An 18792-nucleotide genomic window follows, 5' to 3' on the forward strand; every position below is an offset into this window, starting at 1 on the left:
TCCAGGTGGCATGTTTTTGCCTCTTCCTGATTTCTATCTCAAGCAGAGGGTGCTGACCTGGTACACTAACAGCTGCTAGCACTGAAGGCCACTGCAGGTAACTGTGAAGGTGGCAAGCAGCAGAGATGAGTGGAGAGCAATGGAAAGTTGCTGGGAGCTGCCATCTCTGGTGTCAGAAGAGTGCCCAGGGCTTGCCAGTAGCTGCTAATCCATGCAGCAAGGAGGGCCTTTCATGCTGCAAGAGTGGACAGCCACTGGCACTCAAAGCTCAGGGCTGCTAACGTTAAGGGAGTGGCACTTTGCCAATTTTTGATTTCTGTATGAACTGAGCAAAGAACCCGCCACCATCTGGTAACATCTCAGGGAGGATCCTTCCCCTTTAAGGGGTTCTGAAGAAGAGGGTGGGCAAAGGTGGCAGCCACCAGCAACAGAGAAGTGGCTGAGGGATTGGCCCACCTTGGATTTCCATTGTACACGAGGCTCAAGGCCCACGGCTGGTGACACAGCTTGGACTTCCTGAGCTTCCCCTCCCGACATCGCCCCAGCTCTCCCCCCTTCCTGTTGTGTCATCTGTCTCCGTCTTTATTTCATAAGCATTTCTGGCTTGGATTCTGCCTTTATTTATGGCATTTTTGATGCACAGAATTCCTTACGTGATTGGAAAGGACTTTATTTTTTCCTTTGTGTTTTGTATCTTGCTTAGAAATCTTTTCCTTGCTTGAAATCATAAAAATATTCTGTTAGGTTTTCTTCTGAAAGTCAGTGTGTTTAGATGTTCACATTTGGAACTCCCATCCACCTATAATTGAATTGGAGGTATGGCAAATGCAGGTAGGTATCTCATTTTATTTTAGATTTTTCCCCCTGAGGAACATGCATGAGGCCTGGGTTCAATCCCCAGCACTGGAAAAAATTATATCGGAGACCCCCACAGCAGGTTCCGATCTCCTGCTTAGTGCTGCAGCACAAGGTAAGAAGAAGGACATAGAGATAGAGTCAAAGAGACAGATGCGGGGAGCCAGGATGGCCAGTGCTGAGCAAGCAGCAAAAGACCCTGGACAGCCAAAGCTGCTGATATTTATAGGCGACATCATAGTTAGGTTAAGGTGAGAGGGCTACATCTGGCTGCCAGGGCTATGTTGCTGACACAGGCAAGGCTCATAAGAGAAGAGACAATGCATTCTTAAGTTATAATTGGCCTTTCTTTTTTTTTTGGTGCTGGGGATCGAACTCAGGACCTTTTGACTTCAAGGCAGGCGGTGGAACCACTGAGCTAAATCCCCAGCCCGAGACAACGCATTCTTAATTTTGGGAATGGAATTTGAGTGTGAGTCACTCTGACCTTGACTGCCATGTTATCTAGTCACTAGGCTTTGGTCAGACTCACTTCTCAAATCAAGCCAATTGTGGAGCTAACTCTGCAGTCTGCACTGCTCACAGGCTGCTCTGGGCATAATCAACGGGGCGGTCCCCCACAAAATTAGACAACTGGTAGGGAAAACTTTCACTTTTTTTTCTTTAAAATTTTTCGTGATTACTCTTAAGTTATTCTTCCACATAGACTTTAGAATCAGTCATAAGATTGATTGACTTTGTTTTTTGAGGCAGGGTTGTCTTGCTATGTAGTCCAGGCTGGCCTCGCACTCATGGCAGTCCTCCTGCCTCAGCCTGTCTCGGGGGTTAACAAACACATCAAAGAACTGGGAGTTCAAAAGTGGAGGAGGTAGCAGGATGGGAAATCAGCTCAGCCTTCAAAGACTGTTGCCAGCAGAGACACCAAGAAGCCAGAGCCAAAAACACCCCAAAAAACAAACCCTCAAGATCACTAAAATCAAATCCACGAAGGCAGGGGAGTGATTGTCCTGCTCCCAAACCCAAGTTGAAACTTTCTCAGATGATAAGGAACAATTCCAGGTGACGAGGGACAATGCATGTCTAGAGCAGTCACTAAATTAACTGATACTACCTTTATTAGCATACTGAAAATCACAACCTGAGGTGGAGACTAAAGGTGGAAATGAGAGGCACATAGAGGCGTGACACAGAAGAGTGCAGGAGCAACTGGAACTCTGCCTCTCCCAGTGACGGCATCAAGACACAGGGTCCCTGCCCACCCTGCAGGGGCCGTCAAAGCTTTACCCTCTTGTCTTCTGGGCCAGCCTCGGGTTCCTGGGCCCACAGCATTCCCCCTTGTGCTCTGGCATAAGAATGACAGCCCAGTTCCCAGGCTGCTGGCTTCTGTCCGATTCTTCTGTAGGGAGCACAGGAGCCCACAGTCTGAGCTGCACTTGTGCCTAGTAATCGCAGGATGTGCCACACACAGTAAGAGTGCCCTGCGGTGACCTGGGTCACCTTCCCCTCCTCTCCTTCTGCTGTAGTTTGCAGCTCAGGCAGTCTTTCTCCCTGTGCTCTCCAGTGGGTTCAGTCGGAGGCTCCCATTGTACCCGGGGAGAGTACAGGGTCTTTCCCAAGCCCCTCTAACTTGGCAGGATTTGAACCCCAAACTCTCTCTCTCAAGTACATCGAAGCTTTCAGGGAAGTGTAGGGGAGGCCTTATTGTGGGGCAGGAGTTGGCAGCCTTGGGGTAAGTAAGAATGGTGTTTATATTTTTAAGGAGTTGTTTACAGAAATAAAAATGAAGAGTATGAGACAAAAAATGTGGCAAGCCAAACCTAAAAACTTCTCTGACTTTACAGATCAAGTTTGCAGGCTCCTGCGGCCACGGTCCGTAACCTAGCATCAAGGCTGAAGGTCCTGGACGCTGATGGCGTTCACAAGGTCTTTCCCGTAGTCTGCTGGACTGGGGACCTTTACGCCATTCTAGACTAACAGCCACTTCCTGCGAGCCTCATGGGGCGCCTTCCCACACTTGCCCTGCAGGGACTTGGGCTCCCCAGCGCGGCTCCCCACGGTTCCACCTGCCTCTGCAGTAGGGCCAGCTCAGCTCTGCAGCCCCGGGCCCCGGAGGCCACCACACGACCCAGCGGCCCTGCGCACACTCAGGGCTCCACTACACACATTCTCTTTTCAAAAGTTCACTTGCAAAAGTTACCTCGAACCGCTTTACTTGCACAAAACACTCACAGAGCTGAAAAGTTAAAGGGTTTTTTTGCGGCACTCCATCCAACACGGACACCTCCGCTGCCAGACCCTCTGCAGGGGCGCCGGGGAGGTGGGCACTGGGGGCGGGGCGGGGCGCGGGGCGGAGCCGGCGGGCCGGGGCCGGGGACCGCCGGACGGTGGGTTGCAGCCGCAGGGCCCCGCAGGCAGGCGCCCACCCCACGTCCCGTCGCGGGCGCGCGAGGTTCTTCCGGGAGCGCGGCCCCGGCACCGCCGCGCCCCGCAGCACGGCCTCCGCCCCTCCAGCCGCGCCCCTTCCCGTTGGAGGGCAGGCGGCGCGAAGGCCCGCCCCTTTCAGCCGTGTGCCCCGGAAGTGGTCATGCGGCCGCGCCGGGACCGGAAGTGGACGCGGCTGGCGGCGGAGAGCAGCGCGGCGGGCGGCCGGCTCGGAGCTGCCTCAGGGCCGGCGGCGCGGCTCCGGCGCGGGCACGGCTGGCCCGGCGCGGCCTCGGGTGCCCATGGGGCGCGGGGGGCCGGGCCGGTGACCCCGGACGCCCATGGACGCCTCTGAGGAGCCGCTGCCGCCAGTGGTCTACACCATGGAGAACAAGCCCATCGTCACCTGTGAGTGCTGCCGGGGAGGGGGCGCGGCTCGGCCCGGCCTGTCCCGCCCCGCACCTCGCAGCCTGCGCCCCGCGCCCCGGGCCTCCGCTTCCCGGAGGTGTGCCTGGCGGCCTCGCGGCCTTCCCGGGCGACCTCTGACCCTCCGTGGTGACCTCCGAGCCCCGGGCGACCCTGAGCCGCAGTCGTTTCGGCTACGGTGGCCCCGCGACTCCGCCCGGGACGGGGCGAGGAGCGGGGCTGCGCCTTGTGGCCCCGGGCAGCGGCTGGGTGCAGCCTGGGGACCCCGTCCAGCCCGGCTGGGCTCGGGCGTCCTGTCCAGCCCCGGGGAGCCGCGTGCAGCCCTGTCCAGCCCGGGCACCTGGTGCGGAGTCGCGGCGGGAGGCCCGACACTCCAGGCCGGGGTGCGGAGGCCGCGTGAGCCCAGCCCGGCAGGTGCCCCGGGCGTGTCGTCGCCGGGTCTTCCCGCGCGGCCTTCCCCCGAGGAGAACCCGGGCTCGAGGTCGGGTACCTGCCCACCGGCAGGCCTCGCTGTGACGGCCGGGCCGCTGCCTCTGCCTGTCGTTTCTTTCCCTGCGTTTGATACACGCATGAAGGGACCGCTTTCCTGTCCCAGAGAAAATGTTCTCACGTTTTCAGAGAGTAACTTTAAAAGACATACTTTTAAAAACCGTGCTTATGGGAAGTGTTGAAATGTTTGCTGACATTTTGATGATTTGCAGAGGAGTCTTTCAAACTACAGGTACTAGGGTTTTTGACTGTTGACAGCATTTTGTATTTCCAGGGCTTTGTGCTGTTACTTTTTCGGAATTGTCTTCCACTCTTTGAGTGGAAGCGCTCCGTCTGGTGCCTAAGCAGATGAGACTCTTCTGTAGGTCTCTAGCGCTGCTCATTCTGCTGCCTTTTTCCTTCCTGCTCTCCACACGCTCCTGTAAGCTCCCTCTCGTCCTGTCCCTCATCAGTTGTATGTTTAAAGTTCGTTTGTTGCTTCACCTTTAAGTAATGGCCTTTCTTACAGAACTGGGCAGTCTGATTTAAAGTTAGGAGACTTGCATGGTTCAGCTGTGTCAGGTTTTTTCTTTTCCAGAGTGTTTTGTTTGTCAACTTGCTGACTCTGTACCCTCAGCTTAGAAGGACAGATGTGGCTGATCTCCAGAGGCTCTGCCACTCCCTGGTGCTTCCCATTCCACAGGGAATTCCAAGTTGGGTTTCAGTGTCTTCCAGATCTTGAAAATTCTTCTCTTGCAGGCTGGGCTCAGTATGATTTCTGGGTTAGGGTTAGGGTTAGGGCGTACACATGTCTGATTGTATTTCCCATTCCTAGGGCCTGGGATTTAGCTCAGTGGTTCTGGCTCCTGCCTTGAAAGCGCAAGGTCCTGAGATGGATCCCCGGTACCAAAAAAAAAAAAAAAAAAAAAAAAGAAGAGGATATAATGTATTTCCCATTTCTTAGCTTAGAAACACATTTCCATCCTGTAAATACCCAGCTGAGAACGCACTAAGCTCTGTTGGATTTGGCAGTAACTGAGGGAGTAGAATTTACTGCGCTGGTAGTTAGTGTTTGGGAACATGGCTCATGTTCAGTCTCATGTATGCATGCAGGACAGTCACAGGTTCCTTTCCTGCCAGCTGGTTGGATAGCATATATTGGTGGAGGTTTTCTCCAGTGCTTGAAGTAGCAGAATTAGGTGTTCGGCTGATAGTCTCTGTCTTGGGAGAACCTTTCAGTTATTGGAGTCTTGGAAAAGAAAGCTTCAGTAAACCTTCAGAGAGAGCTCACTTGAAAAGTAAAAGAAAAAAAAAGAGGATCCTATTAAAAGTAAAGTTTTTTTTTTTAACACTTTGAAATTTTATTTTTTTTTGGTACCGGGCATCAAACTCAGGACCTTGCACTTGCAAGGCGGGCAGTGGAACCACTGAGCTAGATCCCCGGCCCCTGAAATTTTATTTTTATGCATCTGGGGGTGCAACTCTGGTAGACATTCCTTCTCTCTTCCGTCTTCAGCTGGGAATGTTTTGAAGAAGGAGCAGGTTCAGTGTTTAAACAATACAGACAATGGTAGGAGGAAAATGCTTGAACAGGTCCACCAGACAGCTTTACTCTTCACAAGTTTTTAATATTTTGCACATAGTTCTCTGAGTATGCAGCACTTTTGTTCTCAAAAGCCTATTTACATCTTATTTGCAGTGTGCTTGCTTGAGATCTCCATGAATAAGTATTGAATAAGCCACTGACCTCTTGTGAGGTCTGTGTTATAAAACAAAAACAGAGTTTATGGTTGTTGCCGTTTTTTTCCCCATAGCATTAGAACATTTTACTTGAGTGAAAATGAATTGTGCTTTTTGAGAAATATATGGAATGTAACTAGCGCAGGTAAATTTAGGAAATGTACCAACCTAGTTAGGTAAGTATGTGGGTAGAAGCATGAGAATGAAAAGTTCATGAGATTAGGGATAAATAGAATGGATGATTATTACTTGAGAACCTTCCTGAGTTATTTTGTACTTTTTGAGTTATTTTGATGTTACCTAAAAGTTTCAGTATATTTTAACTCAAAATTAAAAGATTATTAACTTCCTGTCTAATGGGCTGTGGATGAAGAGGGCCTATTTCAGTAGAGGATCCGCTTAAACCTAAGACTAGTTAGAGCTTGTCAGTACTGAAGAAAGTGTCTGAAATGCACAGGAATGACAGTGGAACAGTTAGTGAAACTGTACTATATCCCCCACCATGTAGTACTCAGTATTTACTGAGTAAGAAACAAGTGTGCATTTCTCTAAATCTTGGCTGTCTGTCATTTCATGCTTTCAGATGGCAGTGGCTTTTGATGCTGTAAAATTCTTTTCCTTAAGTGCACTAAGCACTGTGTGGAAAATGCACGGAGTGTTTTAGTCCTGACTGTTCGGACTTGCTTCTGGTACACTGTGCACCCTTACCTTTTCAACTGGGCACATTCTCTGCTTGGACTTTTTAAATTAAGGAACACGTATCAGTCCAGTGCAGAAACAAAGCTGACGGGGTGCAGAAAGGTCCCTGGAACTGTTCAGTATGCGTTCTTCACTGCACGGCAGTAGCCATTTAACTTTAGGACCAGGCCAAAGTGCCCTCAGTCATGGCCTGGGCTCCTGATGGGGACCCTCCAGTGAGGTGGGGAGAGGTCTGGTGTTGGAGGCCTGGGAAGAAGACACTCTTCTAACTCTATAAGGCTGAACTCGAAACCTAAAGATGCGTAAGTAGAACAGGGATGGAGTTTTGTTACAAGGTGCGGTGGAGTCACTGGGTCAAAAGGTGAGAACACTTAACTTTTGAAAGCGCCTATTAAAGGACCCCACAAAAACTGGGCTCCAAGTATTTACAGCCTCTCACAGCCTCGATTTCACTTACAGCCAACCTGTGAGTATGAGGTCGCATCCCATTTTAGCTTTAACTTGGACTTCCTAGATGACTAGTGAGGTGAGACATCAGGAGGTGAGTAATCTTTTCGTCTGGGTTCTGTGCCCACCCTGTAATTGTAGGATGAGCATCAGTGCTGGCGTTGGGATTCAGAGCCTCACGTGAGAGGCGCAGCTCTTCCTCTGCACAGGCGCCCAGCCCCTACCCATATTACTACTGAGTTGCAAGAGTTCATTACTTTTCTGGGTACATGTCTTTTTTTTTTTTCCCAGAACTAAAAAAAAGACTTTATTTATTGAGGGCAAGAGTATGCAAACAATATAAAAATCAAAAGCTTATCTAGCATTTAACTAACTTTCCTTTCTCTGCTTGCCCAGTGAGAGCTGGATGTTATTTGTACATTTTCTAAGGGTCCTGATCTGCTCGTGAAATCTTTATACATGGGGAAACTGAGGGGCAGATTCCGTAAGTGGCCCTTTGGGGGAACTCTCATCTGGGCAGGAATAAATGTTCAATTCTGCCTACTTCCTTCCCTTCTGCTTCATGTGCACTACAAAATAATCATTGCACACAATGGTAAGGCCTGCGATTAGTGAAAAGAAGTTCTGGAAGCCCACTGTGCCATCTCGGCACTGGTCCAGGTCCTTCCTGATTTTGTCCTCAGCCAGAGGATCTTTTTGATTTTCCAAAAACCCAGGGAACTCCTTTTCCATGAGTACTCGCAGGTTCTCCTTCATAAGTAGCCTTTGTTCCTGGAAAATTTGTGAAATGTAAACATCATGGTTTCCATGGTGTGTTCCATTTGGCATGGCATTTTGGTGAAGTCTGTCGAAGCCGGGGCTCTTGGGCTGTGGGCGGCAGCCTGGATACGTGTCTTTTTATCAGATACATGATTTGAAGATATTTTCTCCCAAATTTTGATTTGCCTTTTCATTTTCTTAATGATGTTTTTTGAAGAGCAAATATTTTTTATTTTGCTGAAGTTTAATTACAAATCTTTTCTCTTATGGATTGTTTTTGTTGTCATATATAAACATTCCTTTTCCAAGTTGTTTTTATATGGATATATCAGATATTAATGAGGTTCTTTTACATATTTATTGGTAATTTAATTGCTTCTGAATGACCTGTTCATTTTTGCTTACCTCAGCGTTTATGAGGCGTAGCCCAAAACATGTCTAAAAGGACATTGAATGGCATAGCAAAAACATATGCATTGTGTTTTTGCATTGTATACCATCTTACTAGTTTCCTAGGACCACCAAGGCAAAGTCATGAGCTGGGTGTTGAAAACAGCAGAGGTCAGTTCTCTCGCAGTGCTGTGAGATCAGGTGCCCTGCACCCTGCCCAGTCCCCCTTACCTCTGTGCCGTGTGGCTGTGCTGCTCCTGTCTCTGCCTGCAGCTTCTCATGGCCTTCACCTCTCCCATTGTCCTTCTCTCTCGTCACTTGTCATTGGATTTAGGGCCTGCCCAGATGACCTGGGATGATCCCATCTTGAGTTTGAATTTAACTATACCTACAAAGACCCTTTCGGCACATCAGCTGGCCACATGGACACATTCACAGGCTCTGAGGGGTGGGACGTGTGTATCTTTCTGGTGCCACCATTCAGCCCACTAACCCCAGTTGTCTGCATTGACTGCTGAGTGTGTATTGGCCAGCATTTGTCAAGGGTCTGATTTTATGTTTTCTTCTGCTTCTGCACCTTTGTCCTCCTGGACCTCTTGTGGGGCATGTGTTCCTAGGGCCTGGGCTTTGGGCTCTTCTAGGTGTTGACACAGGGTGTTACTGTCCCATTTCAGAAAGAAGTGAACTATCTGCACTCTCCCATTTCCCTTGCATGACTTTACTCAGCTTTTGAACATGAGTTACATGGTTTTTCATTTCTTGGTATTAGCTTAAGCCCTTGTTTGCAATTTTTTTTTTAAAGTTATTAGGGAAATGATGAAGAGACAGACAACAGGTTAGGCTATAGTTTTACCAGGGTCCATGGTGCATTTGGAAATTTTTCCTATTTTTAACTGAGATCTGTTAACATGTAGGTCATTGCATACATTTCAGCGTGGACGTTTTCAGTAGTGGATGTTTCCTCAGCCTCCTGTGGAACTGGAACAACCCCTTTGGCCGGTAATTTTTACCAAAACTGCAGTACACTGTTTGTGGACACTTTTAGTTCTCCTGAACTGGGAAGTAAGCTGAACATCAGGGTTAGCAGTGGGAAGGGCTGTCTGAGCTCTTTTTGACGTTGAAGGGCTGGGGACCACTGTTGCTGTGTTGATAGTCATCTGTGGTATAGCACCAAGGGCCAGTTCCAAGGTGTTTGGCTCCTTTCCTGTCAGCCTTTGCCACATGCTCAGAGGAGTCAGATACACCCTCCCACAGAAAAGGGGGCTTGTCCCTAAAATTATCCCTCAACAGAAGGCTTTTCCGCAGAGTTAATAAAATTAAACGGTCACTTTACTTTATTCACCTCTCTAAGATAAAGTCAGCCATATGCTAGAAAAATTCTGCATAATCTTATTCCAGAATTGGAGAACTTGACACCCGTGGGGGCCTGGGTTGTCAGTTGTTTAAAAAACATAACTTTATTATCAAACACACACACATACAAAAATTAAAACCATTCAAAGAAGAACAATGCAAGGAAAAAAGAACTACAATAATATTCAAATACACTAGAACTCAACCAAAACAAAACTGAAAAGCACTTAAACATTTTTCCATATGACTTAAAAAAGCATCTCAAGCACCAGGACACCAGAGGATGTGATTTGTTTCAGAAAGATCCCCAAAACCAACATTGAACAAATAGCGGTCTGGATAAAAACTCTAGGTAGCTAGCAGACTTCACATAAGCCAAGCTTCTTCCTAATTTAAATTTTGATACAGTCATATGACACATGATGGAAACACAATCCGAGAAATATGTTATTAGGCAATTTCATCCGTGTGTATCCTAAATTACACTCTCAGTTTCTCACACTAGACTATTTGGTATTTACACATGTGTGTCCTATTTCACTTAAGAGGATGGCCTCAATATGCATCCATTTAGCTATAAATGTCTCTAGTTTCTGGTTCTTTATGGCTGAGTAGTACTCCATTTTTTAAAAATCCACATCTTTATCCAGTCTCCAGTTAATGGGCACTTGGGCTGTTTACAAGCTTTAGCTATTACAAACTGTGCTGCTATAAACATGGGTCCGCATATATCACTGTGGTATGATTCTTTTAATTCTTTTGGGAAGATACCCAGCAGAGGAATAGCTGGGTCAGATGGGACCTCTAGTCCTAGTTCTTTAGGTATCTCCATACGGATTTCCACAGTGGTTGCACCAGTCTGCACTCCCACTAACAATGGAGAAGGGTTTCTTTCTCCCCACACCCCCGCCAACATTTGTTATTGGTTGATTTCTTGATAGCAGCCATTCTGTCTGGGGTGAGGTGGAATCTCAGTGTTGTTTTTATCTGCATCTCTCGAATGACTGGTGATGATGAACATTTTTTCATATATTTATTTGCTGCTTTTACTTCTTTGTCTGAGAAATGTCTGTTCATTTCAGATGCCCATTTTTGAATTGGGTCTTTGAATTTGGGGGGGGGTCTGATTTTTTTCAGTTCTTTAATATTCTAGATAGTAGTCCTTTGTCTGAGGTACAGTTGCTGAAAATTTTTTCCCTGGGTTGTCAGTTTTGTACACCCAGGCAGAGTTGGGTGTGGTCCCCATCCAGCAAATAGTACTTAGCGACTCTTCCATGCCGGGCAGTACTGTGGGTGCTTGGTAGGGGTTTTCCTTCGGAGAGTAAAGATTCCCGGCCTTAGAGCGCATCCTAGCAAGGGAGGAAGGCAATACACATGGTAAGTTATGGGCCGTGTTAGGTGGTCTGTGCTAAGGAAAAAAGAAGAAAGAAAATAAGGGAAATGGAAAATGATAAAATAGAAAAAAGAAATTTACCCACCTTCGCAGCTGGGTGAATTGGCCTGTCTTCTCTGTGCCCCGCCCATCCCTGCCACATCCTGTCTTTTGAAGCCATTCTCAGACATCAGATCCTTTATCCATAAATGAATGTGTCATGGGCTTAATGTCTGTGTATGCTCCAGAATCGGTGTTGAAGCCCTAGTCCCCTGTGATGGTATCAGGAGCCAGGGCCTTTGAGAAGTACTTAGGGGTGGTCAGGCCAGGAGGGTGGACCGGACCCTTTGTGATGGGATTGGTGGCCTTGTAGGGAGGAAGAAGGGTTCCCAGTCCCCAGCTCCCCTCCCCTCCTGACAAGGACAGTCCAGGTGAGGGAGTGAGGCACTCATCGGCACCTGGACCTGCCAGTACCTTGACCCCTCCCCTCCCCTCCCCTCCTCTTTTCCTTCAGTACTATGTGTGGAACCCAGGGAGTATCACTGGCCCGTGTTTGTTTGCTTATTTTTATTTTGAGACAGGGTCTCACTAAGCTGCTGAGGCTGGGGTCAAATGTGACCCTCCTTCCTCAGCCTCCAACATAGCTGAGATCACAGGTGTGTTCACCATGTCCTCCAACACCTTGGTCCTGTACCTGTGCCCTCCAGAACCGAGAGAGATGAGTTTCTGCTGCTGAGGTCACCTGGGCTGTTGGTGCTTTGTTAGGGCAGCCCAAGCTAAGGCAGTGTGTCTGAAGGTGAGGGCTTCTGAAGGCACACTCAGAGCCTTGACGTATCTAAAATGATACCTTCTTTAAATCTCCCATGTGTCTAGGTCTTTTTTTATTGTTTGAATTCATAGTCAGATAGTTTTTTTGTTTGTTTGTTTCTGTTTTTTGTTTTTGGTGCTGGGGATCGAACTCAGGACCTTGCGCTTTTGAGGCAGGCGGCGGAACCACTGAGCTAAATCCCTGGCCCCAGATAGTTTTAAAAGAAGCTAATTCTCTTAGAAGACAAGCCCACTTGTTGTCCTTGTGTTTGTGCAGAACTCGTCTTGTGTATCCTGATCTCACTGCTGGGTCAGTTTGGGCTGGGATGTTTCTTTTCTTGGTAAGACTATTTCATCACAGGTGGTGGTGAGTTCTATCCCCAGGTGCTAATGTCTGATTGTCTCTCCACTAATTCCCTGAAGGTTGCAGAATGGGGCTATTCTAATTTTAATGTTTCTTTTCCGTTTACTAGTTGGAAGTTGCTTTAAAAAGTGTGTATGTCCATATATATGTGTGTAGTGATAATACTTGGTTACCCAGGAGTGTGGTGACACTGTGCCCGGCCTCTTCCCCTTTACGTAGCCACTCAGCAGGCGCTCATGCCCTGCATCCTTCCCTGGTGACTTCCAGGCGCCATGCGTATACTTGGTGTGCGTAGGCTGTTGCAGTTGCCGCCTCCCTGATGCGCCTCTTTTGCGCTGGTTTCTGGGTCTGGACCCTCTCTGTCAGGTTCTTTACCGCCCGGCCCGAGGTGCTCCAGCAGCCAGCCCTTTGTCCAGGGAGTTCTGCTTCCCTTTGGCGAATGCAGTATTTCAAGACCGGGGTCCGCAAGCTCAGGCTTTGCGTGGGCTCCTTGTTGCTGCTGGACCCTTCCAGTGGACAGAGCTGGGTCTTTTTTGCATTTTAAAGATAAAATCTTTTCAATTAAAATTCAAGACTGCATGCAGGGTTTTAATTAGCTGCTCTGTCCTTTCTTTTTTCTTCTGCACTAAAACCCCAGTTCTCACAGGGCTTGGGAGCAGTGGAGTTAGGTGGGGTTTGCAAGCTTGAGCTATGCTGGAACCCTGTGGAGGGCTTGTTCCATGCAGAGCTCCAGCGAGCAGGGGTGGGCGGGCCCGAGAGCCGGCGTTCCTGACGGAGGCCAGGGGATGCCCGCGGTGGGCCAGGGAGCACTGTGCAGTGGCCGGGACTGCCGAGTCCTTGGGTCCCACAGTGTTAGCGCTGCCGGCAACAGTGGGCTTGGGGACGAGGTTTAGATGTTTGACAGCTCTCTGTGGCATCTAGATGCGTCTTGCTAGGAAGGAACAATCAGATCTGCAGGGTTGGAGCCACTTGTCGTCCCTCTCCTTGTGGTTATACTCACAAGCGTGTATGCATTTGTTTAGCTTCAGTTTTAAATTTTTTCCTGGTATTTTTGGGGAAAAATTTAAACAATTTAATTTTGTTTTGCAACTATATGAAATATTTACTTCAAAAATCAAATCTCTAAAATGAAGCATGTTTTTAAAACTCTAGTCTAAGCCAGGTGTGGTGGTGCACACCTGTAATGCTAGGACTCGGGAGGCTGAGGCAGGAGGATCATCGTGAGGTCGAGGCCAGCCTGGGCTGCACAGTGAGTTCAAGGCCAGTGTGACCTACGTAGTGAGGCTCTCCCTCAAAAAAACAAAAAAAGTCTAGTTATGCAGGTTGTCCTCTGGGTCAATGGGTCTGTCTCCCTGAATCTAAGCAACTTGACAAATCATGTCTGTACTGAATGTGCCCCGAGCAGTACATCATAGCAGCGGTGTACCTGGTGTCTACACTGCACTAGGTGTCGCATGTGACGTGGAGGGGCTCGGAGGGGCCTGCATGGGTTCTGTGCCAGCGCCCTGCCCATCTGTGTGAAGGTGCTGAGTGCCCTGGGATTTGGGTGCCCGCTGGTCCTAGAACCAGTCTCTCGTGGTCCCGGGCAAGGACTGTAATCTGACCTCTGTACCCTAACCCTCTTCCCCGAGTACTCACCACGGTTTTATGGTTCCTTCTTCCATGTAGGAAGTCCAGACACTCAGGCGCATGTGCATGGCCCTCCTGGGTGAGAGGCTGTCAGCTCCGTTTCTTCTCACCTCGTGTCCTCACCCCAGTCTGTCCTGGGTGCACGGCACAGGGGCAGCACTCGGAGCAGTTCGGCTGTCTTCTGTCCTGCAGGGATAGATCCTTCAGGAGGCTTCTGGGGCTCTGGTACATGTTCTGTACATCTGCTCGGCTTGTTTATTGGCTGAACTGCTTGGAAACTGTGTTGGGTCTCATTGAGAAGGCAGTCCTTGAACACAGGCTTCGGGGACCCTCCCGTCCACAGAGCCCTGCGGGACCCACCAGGAGCAGGCCTTCCATGGCTCTTACCTAGGTTGCTACCACACCCTGCTGTTTCCGCTTCTTAACCTATGTGCACTGGTTGGTACCTCTTCTGCACTTATCCTGCCTTTCGCTTCTTAAATTCAGTTTTAGGTCGAGTCTGGTCTCTGCGGTTGGAGAAGGTGTCTTCTCTGAGACTAGAGGTGATGGGCGGGACCTCTGAACATCCTTGGCACGTGTCTCCTAAGTTAAAGCAGAAGACAGGGAGGGCATCCCGCGCCTCGTCTCCACGCAGGTGCAGCTCCTTCTCTGAGAGTTTGCGCAGTGGGCACAGGGACCCTGCATGCCACGCCGCCATGGCACTGTTTCCCTCCTCTGCTCTGCTGAGGGCAGGAAAGGTGCAGGGTGAGAGCAGGACTGGAGAAGGTAAGCAGAGGGCACAGTGAGACCGAGCAGGACGCCAGGCGGCTTGAGTGTTGTTACAGTCCTTGGTGAGAGGGCAGTAAAGGTAGCTTCACAGAGGCTGACTCCACCTCACGGCATCTTGGCAGAGCCCAGGCCGGATTGGTGACAGCTGCCACCAAGGGGAGAAGGTCATAGTCACCCCTCAGCATGGCTGCTGGAGGCAGAACTGTAGAGGGCTCCTTGCTTGTTTCCCACACTGCCTGCCTTCCCGGGAAGGGAGGCCAGTGTTGGACTCTGTGGGGAGTCGGCTGCCCTGTCCTCCTGGGGGTGGGTATGTTAAGCCTTGCTGCCTGCCCACAGTCTGAGTCCTCTTTCGCTTACTGTTCCCGGCCCGACCCCCGCATGTGAAGGCCTTTCATGCAGAGAGATACCTGGAGGACCCAGGGGCTCCCTGCTCCAGGATTGTGCATCTGATGTTCCTCTTCCCCGTGAAAGTGCTCCCGGTTGAAGTGTAATTAATTTTCATTACTGTATCGACATTGTGCGTAAGATGTAGCAAATTGAGCATTATTGGACAGGTCAAGGTGACTTGGCGGGATGTGACCTGGGGTGTTTCATTGTCTGTCAGCGCTGTCCAGGGAACATTAATGGGGGTGTGGTCTCTGGGCACACACTGCCTGCTGGGGCTCAGGGACTCGCCCTCCATAAGAACGTTTCCATACACCTTTTTTGGCTTTTTTTTTTTTTTGAGACAGGATCTAGCTGTGTAGTTTAGGCTGTCCTTGAACTCACTGTGTACCCCAGGCTGGCCTTAAACTCACAATGATCCTCCTGCCTCAGTCTGAGTGCTGGGATTCCAGGTGTGTGCCACCACGCTTGGCTTCTGCTATTTCTGCAAAGTTTTCTGTATAGCAGACGTTACTTAAGTGGTAAGTCCTTTGACTTTTTTTGTTCAAAAACAGAGTCCTAGAATCTTGGAGGAGACTTAATATTAGGTCATTCTGAGTCACAGCCCAGCCACCTTCTGTCTTTAAAGCTTCCTGGTCCCAGCCAGGAGTGCCTTCAGGCCCTGGTGGAGATGCTTCCAGCATGGGAGGCTTGCGGCCCTGCCCCCCACTCGAGTCCTCTCAGAACAGAGCTGAAGTCTGTCCCTGTCTGCACCCACCAGTGCTGTGGAGCCAGAGTCCTGCTGAGCACATTGAATAAGATGTGGCCCATCGGATGTTAAGGACAGCCATCTGTCTCTTTAACAGGCAGAATGCTCCCATATCTTAGTTACTACTGGTATTTCCCTTTACTAAGAGGATACGAAGAGCAAAGAAGCCCAAGAAAAATTATAATGCAACACAGTAATGACAAATATTTTACACTTTTGTATAAGATCTTTACCAGTGTCAGTCTCCAAATGCAAATTCTGATCTTGAAAATAGTGGTGTCAGATATTTGTTCAGGAAGGTCATATGCCAGCTGCACCTTGGCTGAACTCTGTGTTCTACTTTGCTCCATTCCCACCGTTATAGTTTCCCGATCCTTTCGTACTTCTTCCCCAGAAGCTTTGCATGTTACAGCTTTGCATGTTTAGGGCATGTCAGGAATGTCCATTGTGTAGCAGGTTTTTGGAACCGATCACTGTCAAGACCGCTTCAGCTGGTTAATTAGTGCAGTTAATAAAATAACAAAATTGAGAAGCAGTGCAGAGTCTTGGCAGCATACTGGGGGAAAGTCAGTTTGCGGTGTGAAGCCCAGCTCCAGTGAGCATTAGCTGCTTGTCCTCGGCCAGTTGGAAGTTCCAGGTGCTTCGTTTCATCTCTGGGTGTGGGGTGGCCCTCTCTCCTTGGGCTGTGTGAAGAGTGCAGGCCACCCCAGCCGCGGTGAGCAGGTGGCTGCTCTGGAAGTGCATGAGCCAGTGGCTGTCCTCTCCACTGTCCACTGTGGTAGTTAGGGGCCAGGCCTGGGGGGGCCTGGGCCATGGGAGTGGAGCACCCACGAGAGCGATTGCTGCCCTTTGGACAGAGGCCCCAGAGGTCCTCGCCCCTTCCCCTTTGCGAGGGCACAGTGAGAACGAGCAGACCGGGAACTGGAAGCAGACCCTCGCAAGTCCACAGGCTCTTTACCGTGGACTTCAGCCTGCAGAGCTGTGAGAAACAAATGTCCATTGCTTTTGAGCTGCCCAGTCTGCTGTGAACAGCAGCCTGAGAGTGTTGGGACGTCACCTGTTGTGTGTCAGTTACCGTGTGGTGTGACCCTCCCACCACGTGTTGTGAACGCTCTCTGCTTTCACCATAGCCTTAAATGGCACGGTTAGGGCCTGGGTCCGAGCTTGTGACAGCCTCGGAGGAGGCACACCACCTCGGGCAGCAGGGAAGGCCGTTTCCTGTGGCTGCCGAAACGGACAGTGCAGTCGCACCGACCTGTAATGAGGAAGCTGAGTGGTTCATGGGGTCAGACCCAGGACGCTGCCTCTGAGGCTGGCACCCTGGGGCTCTGGGCAGCCCACCATGAGGGCGAGGCAGGGGTACCCCGCACGGCACTCCCTTGCTGCCCTGTCCCACTCAGGGGCTCGTGTGCCTGTCTGCCTGTCGGTCAGGCGTGCCTGCCGGTGAGGTGTCCCTACCCCTGCAGTTGCCTGTGGGAGGGAGGCACACTTCCTCAGCCTGGCCGTGCGCTCTTGTCTCCGAGGTGGCCTTGTTGCCCCAGGAGCTGGTCGCATAGGTGGAGGTGCACATGGGGAGAGATCTGGCTTTGTGCAGCTCTTATAAATTACTCTTATGAACTACCTTGGTAAGTCTCTGCTCCCTCACCAAAGAAGGAAATTTTAGTTGTGGAAATAAATGGTCTGGTTGACCATTTCAGTAGCCTCTTGGCTCAGAAGAGCAGAGCCACAGGGTTTCTTTCCCACAGGGCTCTCTGCGCCCGGTGGCTGGTCTTCACCCTGTGTTTTCAGCAGTGTCTGGAGTGTCTAGGCTCCTCAGGCCCCTGCACCTGCCCTGGGGAGGTTGCTTCTGCCACTGAGGGAGGTTACACCTGCATTGTTCAGGCCGGTACAGTGGCGCCTCGGTTCACAAACTGAATTCTCCATGATTCACCAGCCAAATTGGATGAGAACCGAATTAAATTTCCCCATAAGGTCTGCATTGAATCTAACCATTGAATTTGATTCGGTTCTTGTCCCATTCGGTGTGTGACCAGAATCCTGGGAAGAATGAAATTCATGAGCCAAATACCACTGTGACTGAGTGCCTGGCCCGGGAGCTGAGAAGTTCTTTTGAGCTCTTTCCTGTCCTTCATGCACCGATGCCAGAACCCCATTTTAAAAGCACCCCTCATTTTTGTAGTACTCGATAGGAACATTGAAGAGTAATCATAGCCGTGTATGCTGGGAAGTCAGGGTGGTGTTTCTTCACATTCTTGTTCGCTAGTCAGGTCACTGGGGCAGCTGGTAAAATGCCACCGCCCAGGGAGCTCAGCAGGAACCTGTCCTTGCTCAGCTCTGGAGCCTGTGCATCCCAGACCAGAGCATCAGCACGCTGGGCTCTTCCTTGGCCCGGCAGCATCTCAGCCCTTCTGTCCTTGTCAAGGCAACCATCAGGCTGGCTTAGGGCCCCTCTCAGGACCCCATTTTAACTTCTCATACATCAGCTTCAAAGATCTTATCTTTGATGCAGTTGTATTCTAAGGTGGGGGGTTAGAACTTCAACATATGAGTTGGGGGGCACAATTTAGCCCTGACAGAAACAGGTTAAAGGTCACGGGTTAAATTCTCAGTTCGGTCAGCTGACATCTTCCTTGGCAGATGTGCTGGTTGACGTGTAGCCTTTTAAATGAAGACATAGGCTACACAGTTGTCCATAACAGTGTAAGAAAAGTTGTTCCTTTCTAGTCTGCACATAGACAGGCCTTCCTGTCCGACAGAGAGCTTCCTGAGGGAGATCAGCCTGGGAGGGTATCACACAGAGACGTTTCATTGCCCACTGTGTGTGTCTTTTGTGCATGAATGTGAGACTGCACAGGCCATGTGTATGTATGGTTGTAGGTATAGAAACTAGTGGAAGGTGAGAAAGTGTCCATGTGGTTGGCTTAGTTTCCACTTAGTAATGGGTGTTGAATTTTACATAGTAATCTTGAAACCTTTTAATGAAGCAGTAGAAATTGGCAAAGATCAGAAACTTGAAACTAACAAAAGTTTGGTTTTTTATTTTCCATGCTGGGGATCAAACCCAGGACTTTAGGAATATTAGGCAAGTGCTCTACCACTGAGCCACCCCAATCCTGAAGATTTTCTTACTTTATTGATTTCTTGGTTTTTTTTTTTGGTACT

At 49.6% G+C, this 18792-nt stretch overlaps 1 protein-coding gene across 1 annotated transcript in view; it reads left to right on the top strand.

The window, feature by feature from the left end:
• The first annotated feature begins 3463 nt into the window (after nucleotides 1–3463).
• Nucleotides 3464–18792, top strand: part of Trappc10 (trafficking protein particle complex subunit 10) — a 70175-nt gene continuing 54846 nt past the window's right edge. Inside the window, exon 1 of the mRNA XM_004842492.4 lies at nucleotides 3464–3684. Within this exon, the coding sequence (XP_004842549.2) occupies nucleotides 3618–3684 (67 nt within the window). The 5' untranslated portion in view covers nucleotides 3464–3617. The remainder of the gene's footprint in view (nucleotides 3685–18792) is intronic.

Source organism: Heterocephalus glaber, unplaced genomic scaffold, assembly GCF_053883595.1.
Source record: "Heterocephalus glaber isolate CG9 unplaced genomic scaffold, H.glaber_assembly_v1.0 deba00000122, whole genome shotgun sequence".
NCBI classification, from domain to species: Eukaryota; Metazoa; Chordata; class Mammalia; order Rodentia; family Bathyergidae; genus Heterocephalus; species Heterocephalus glaber.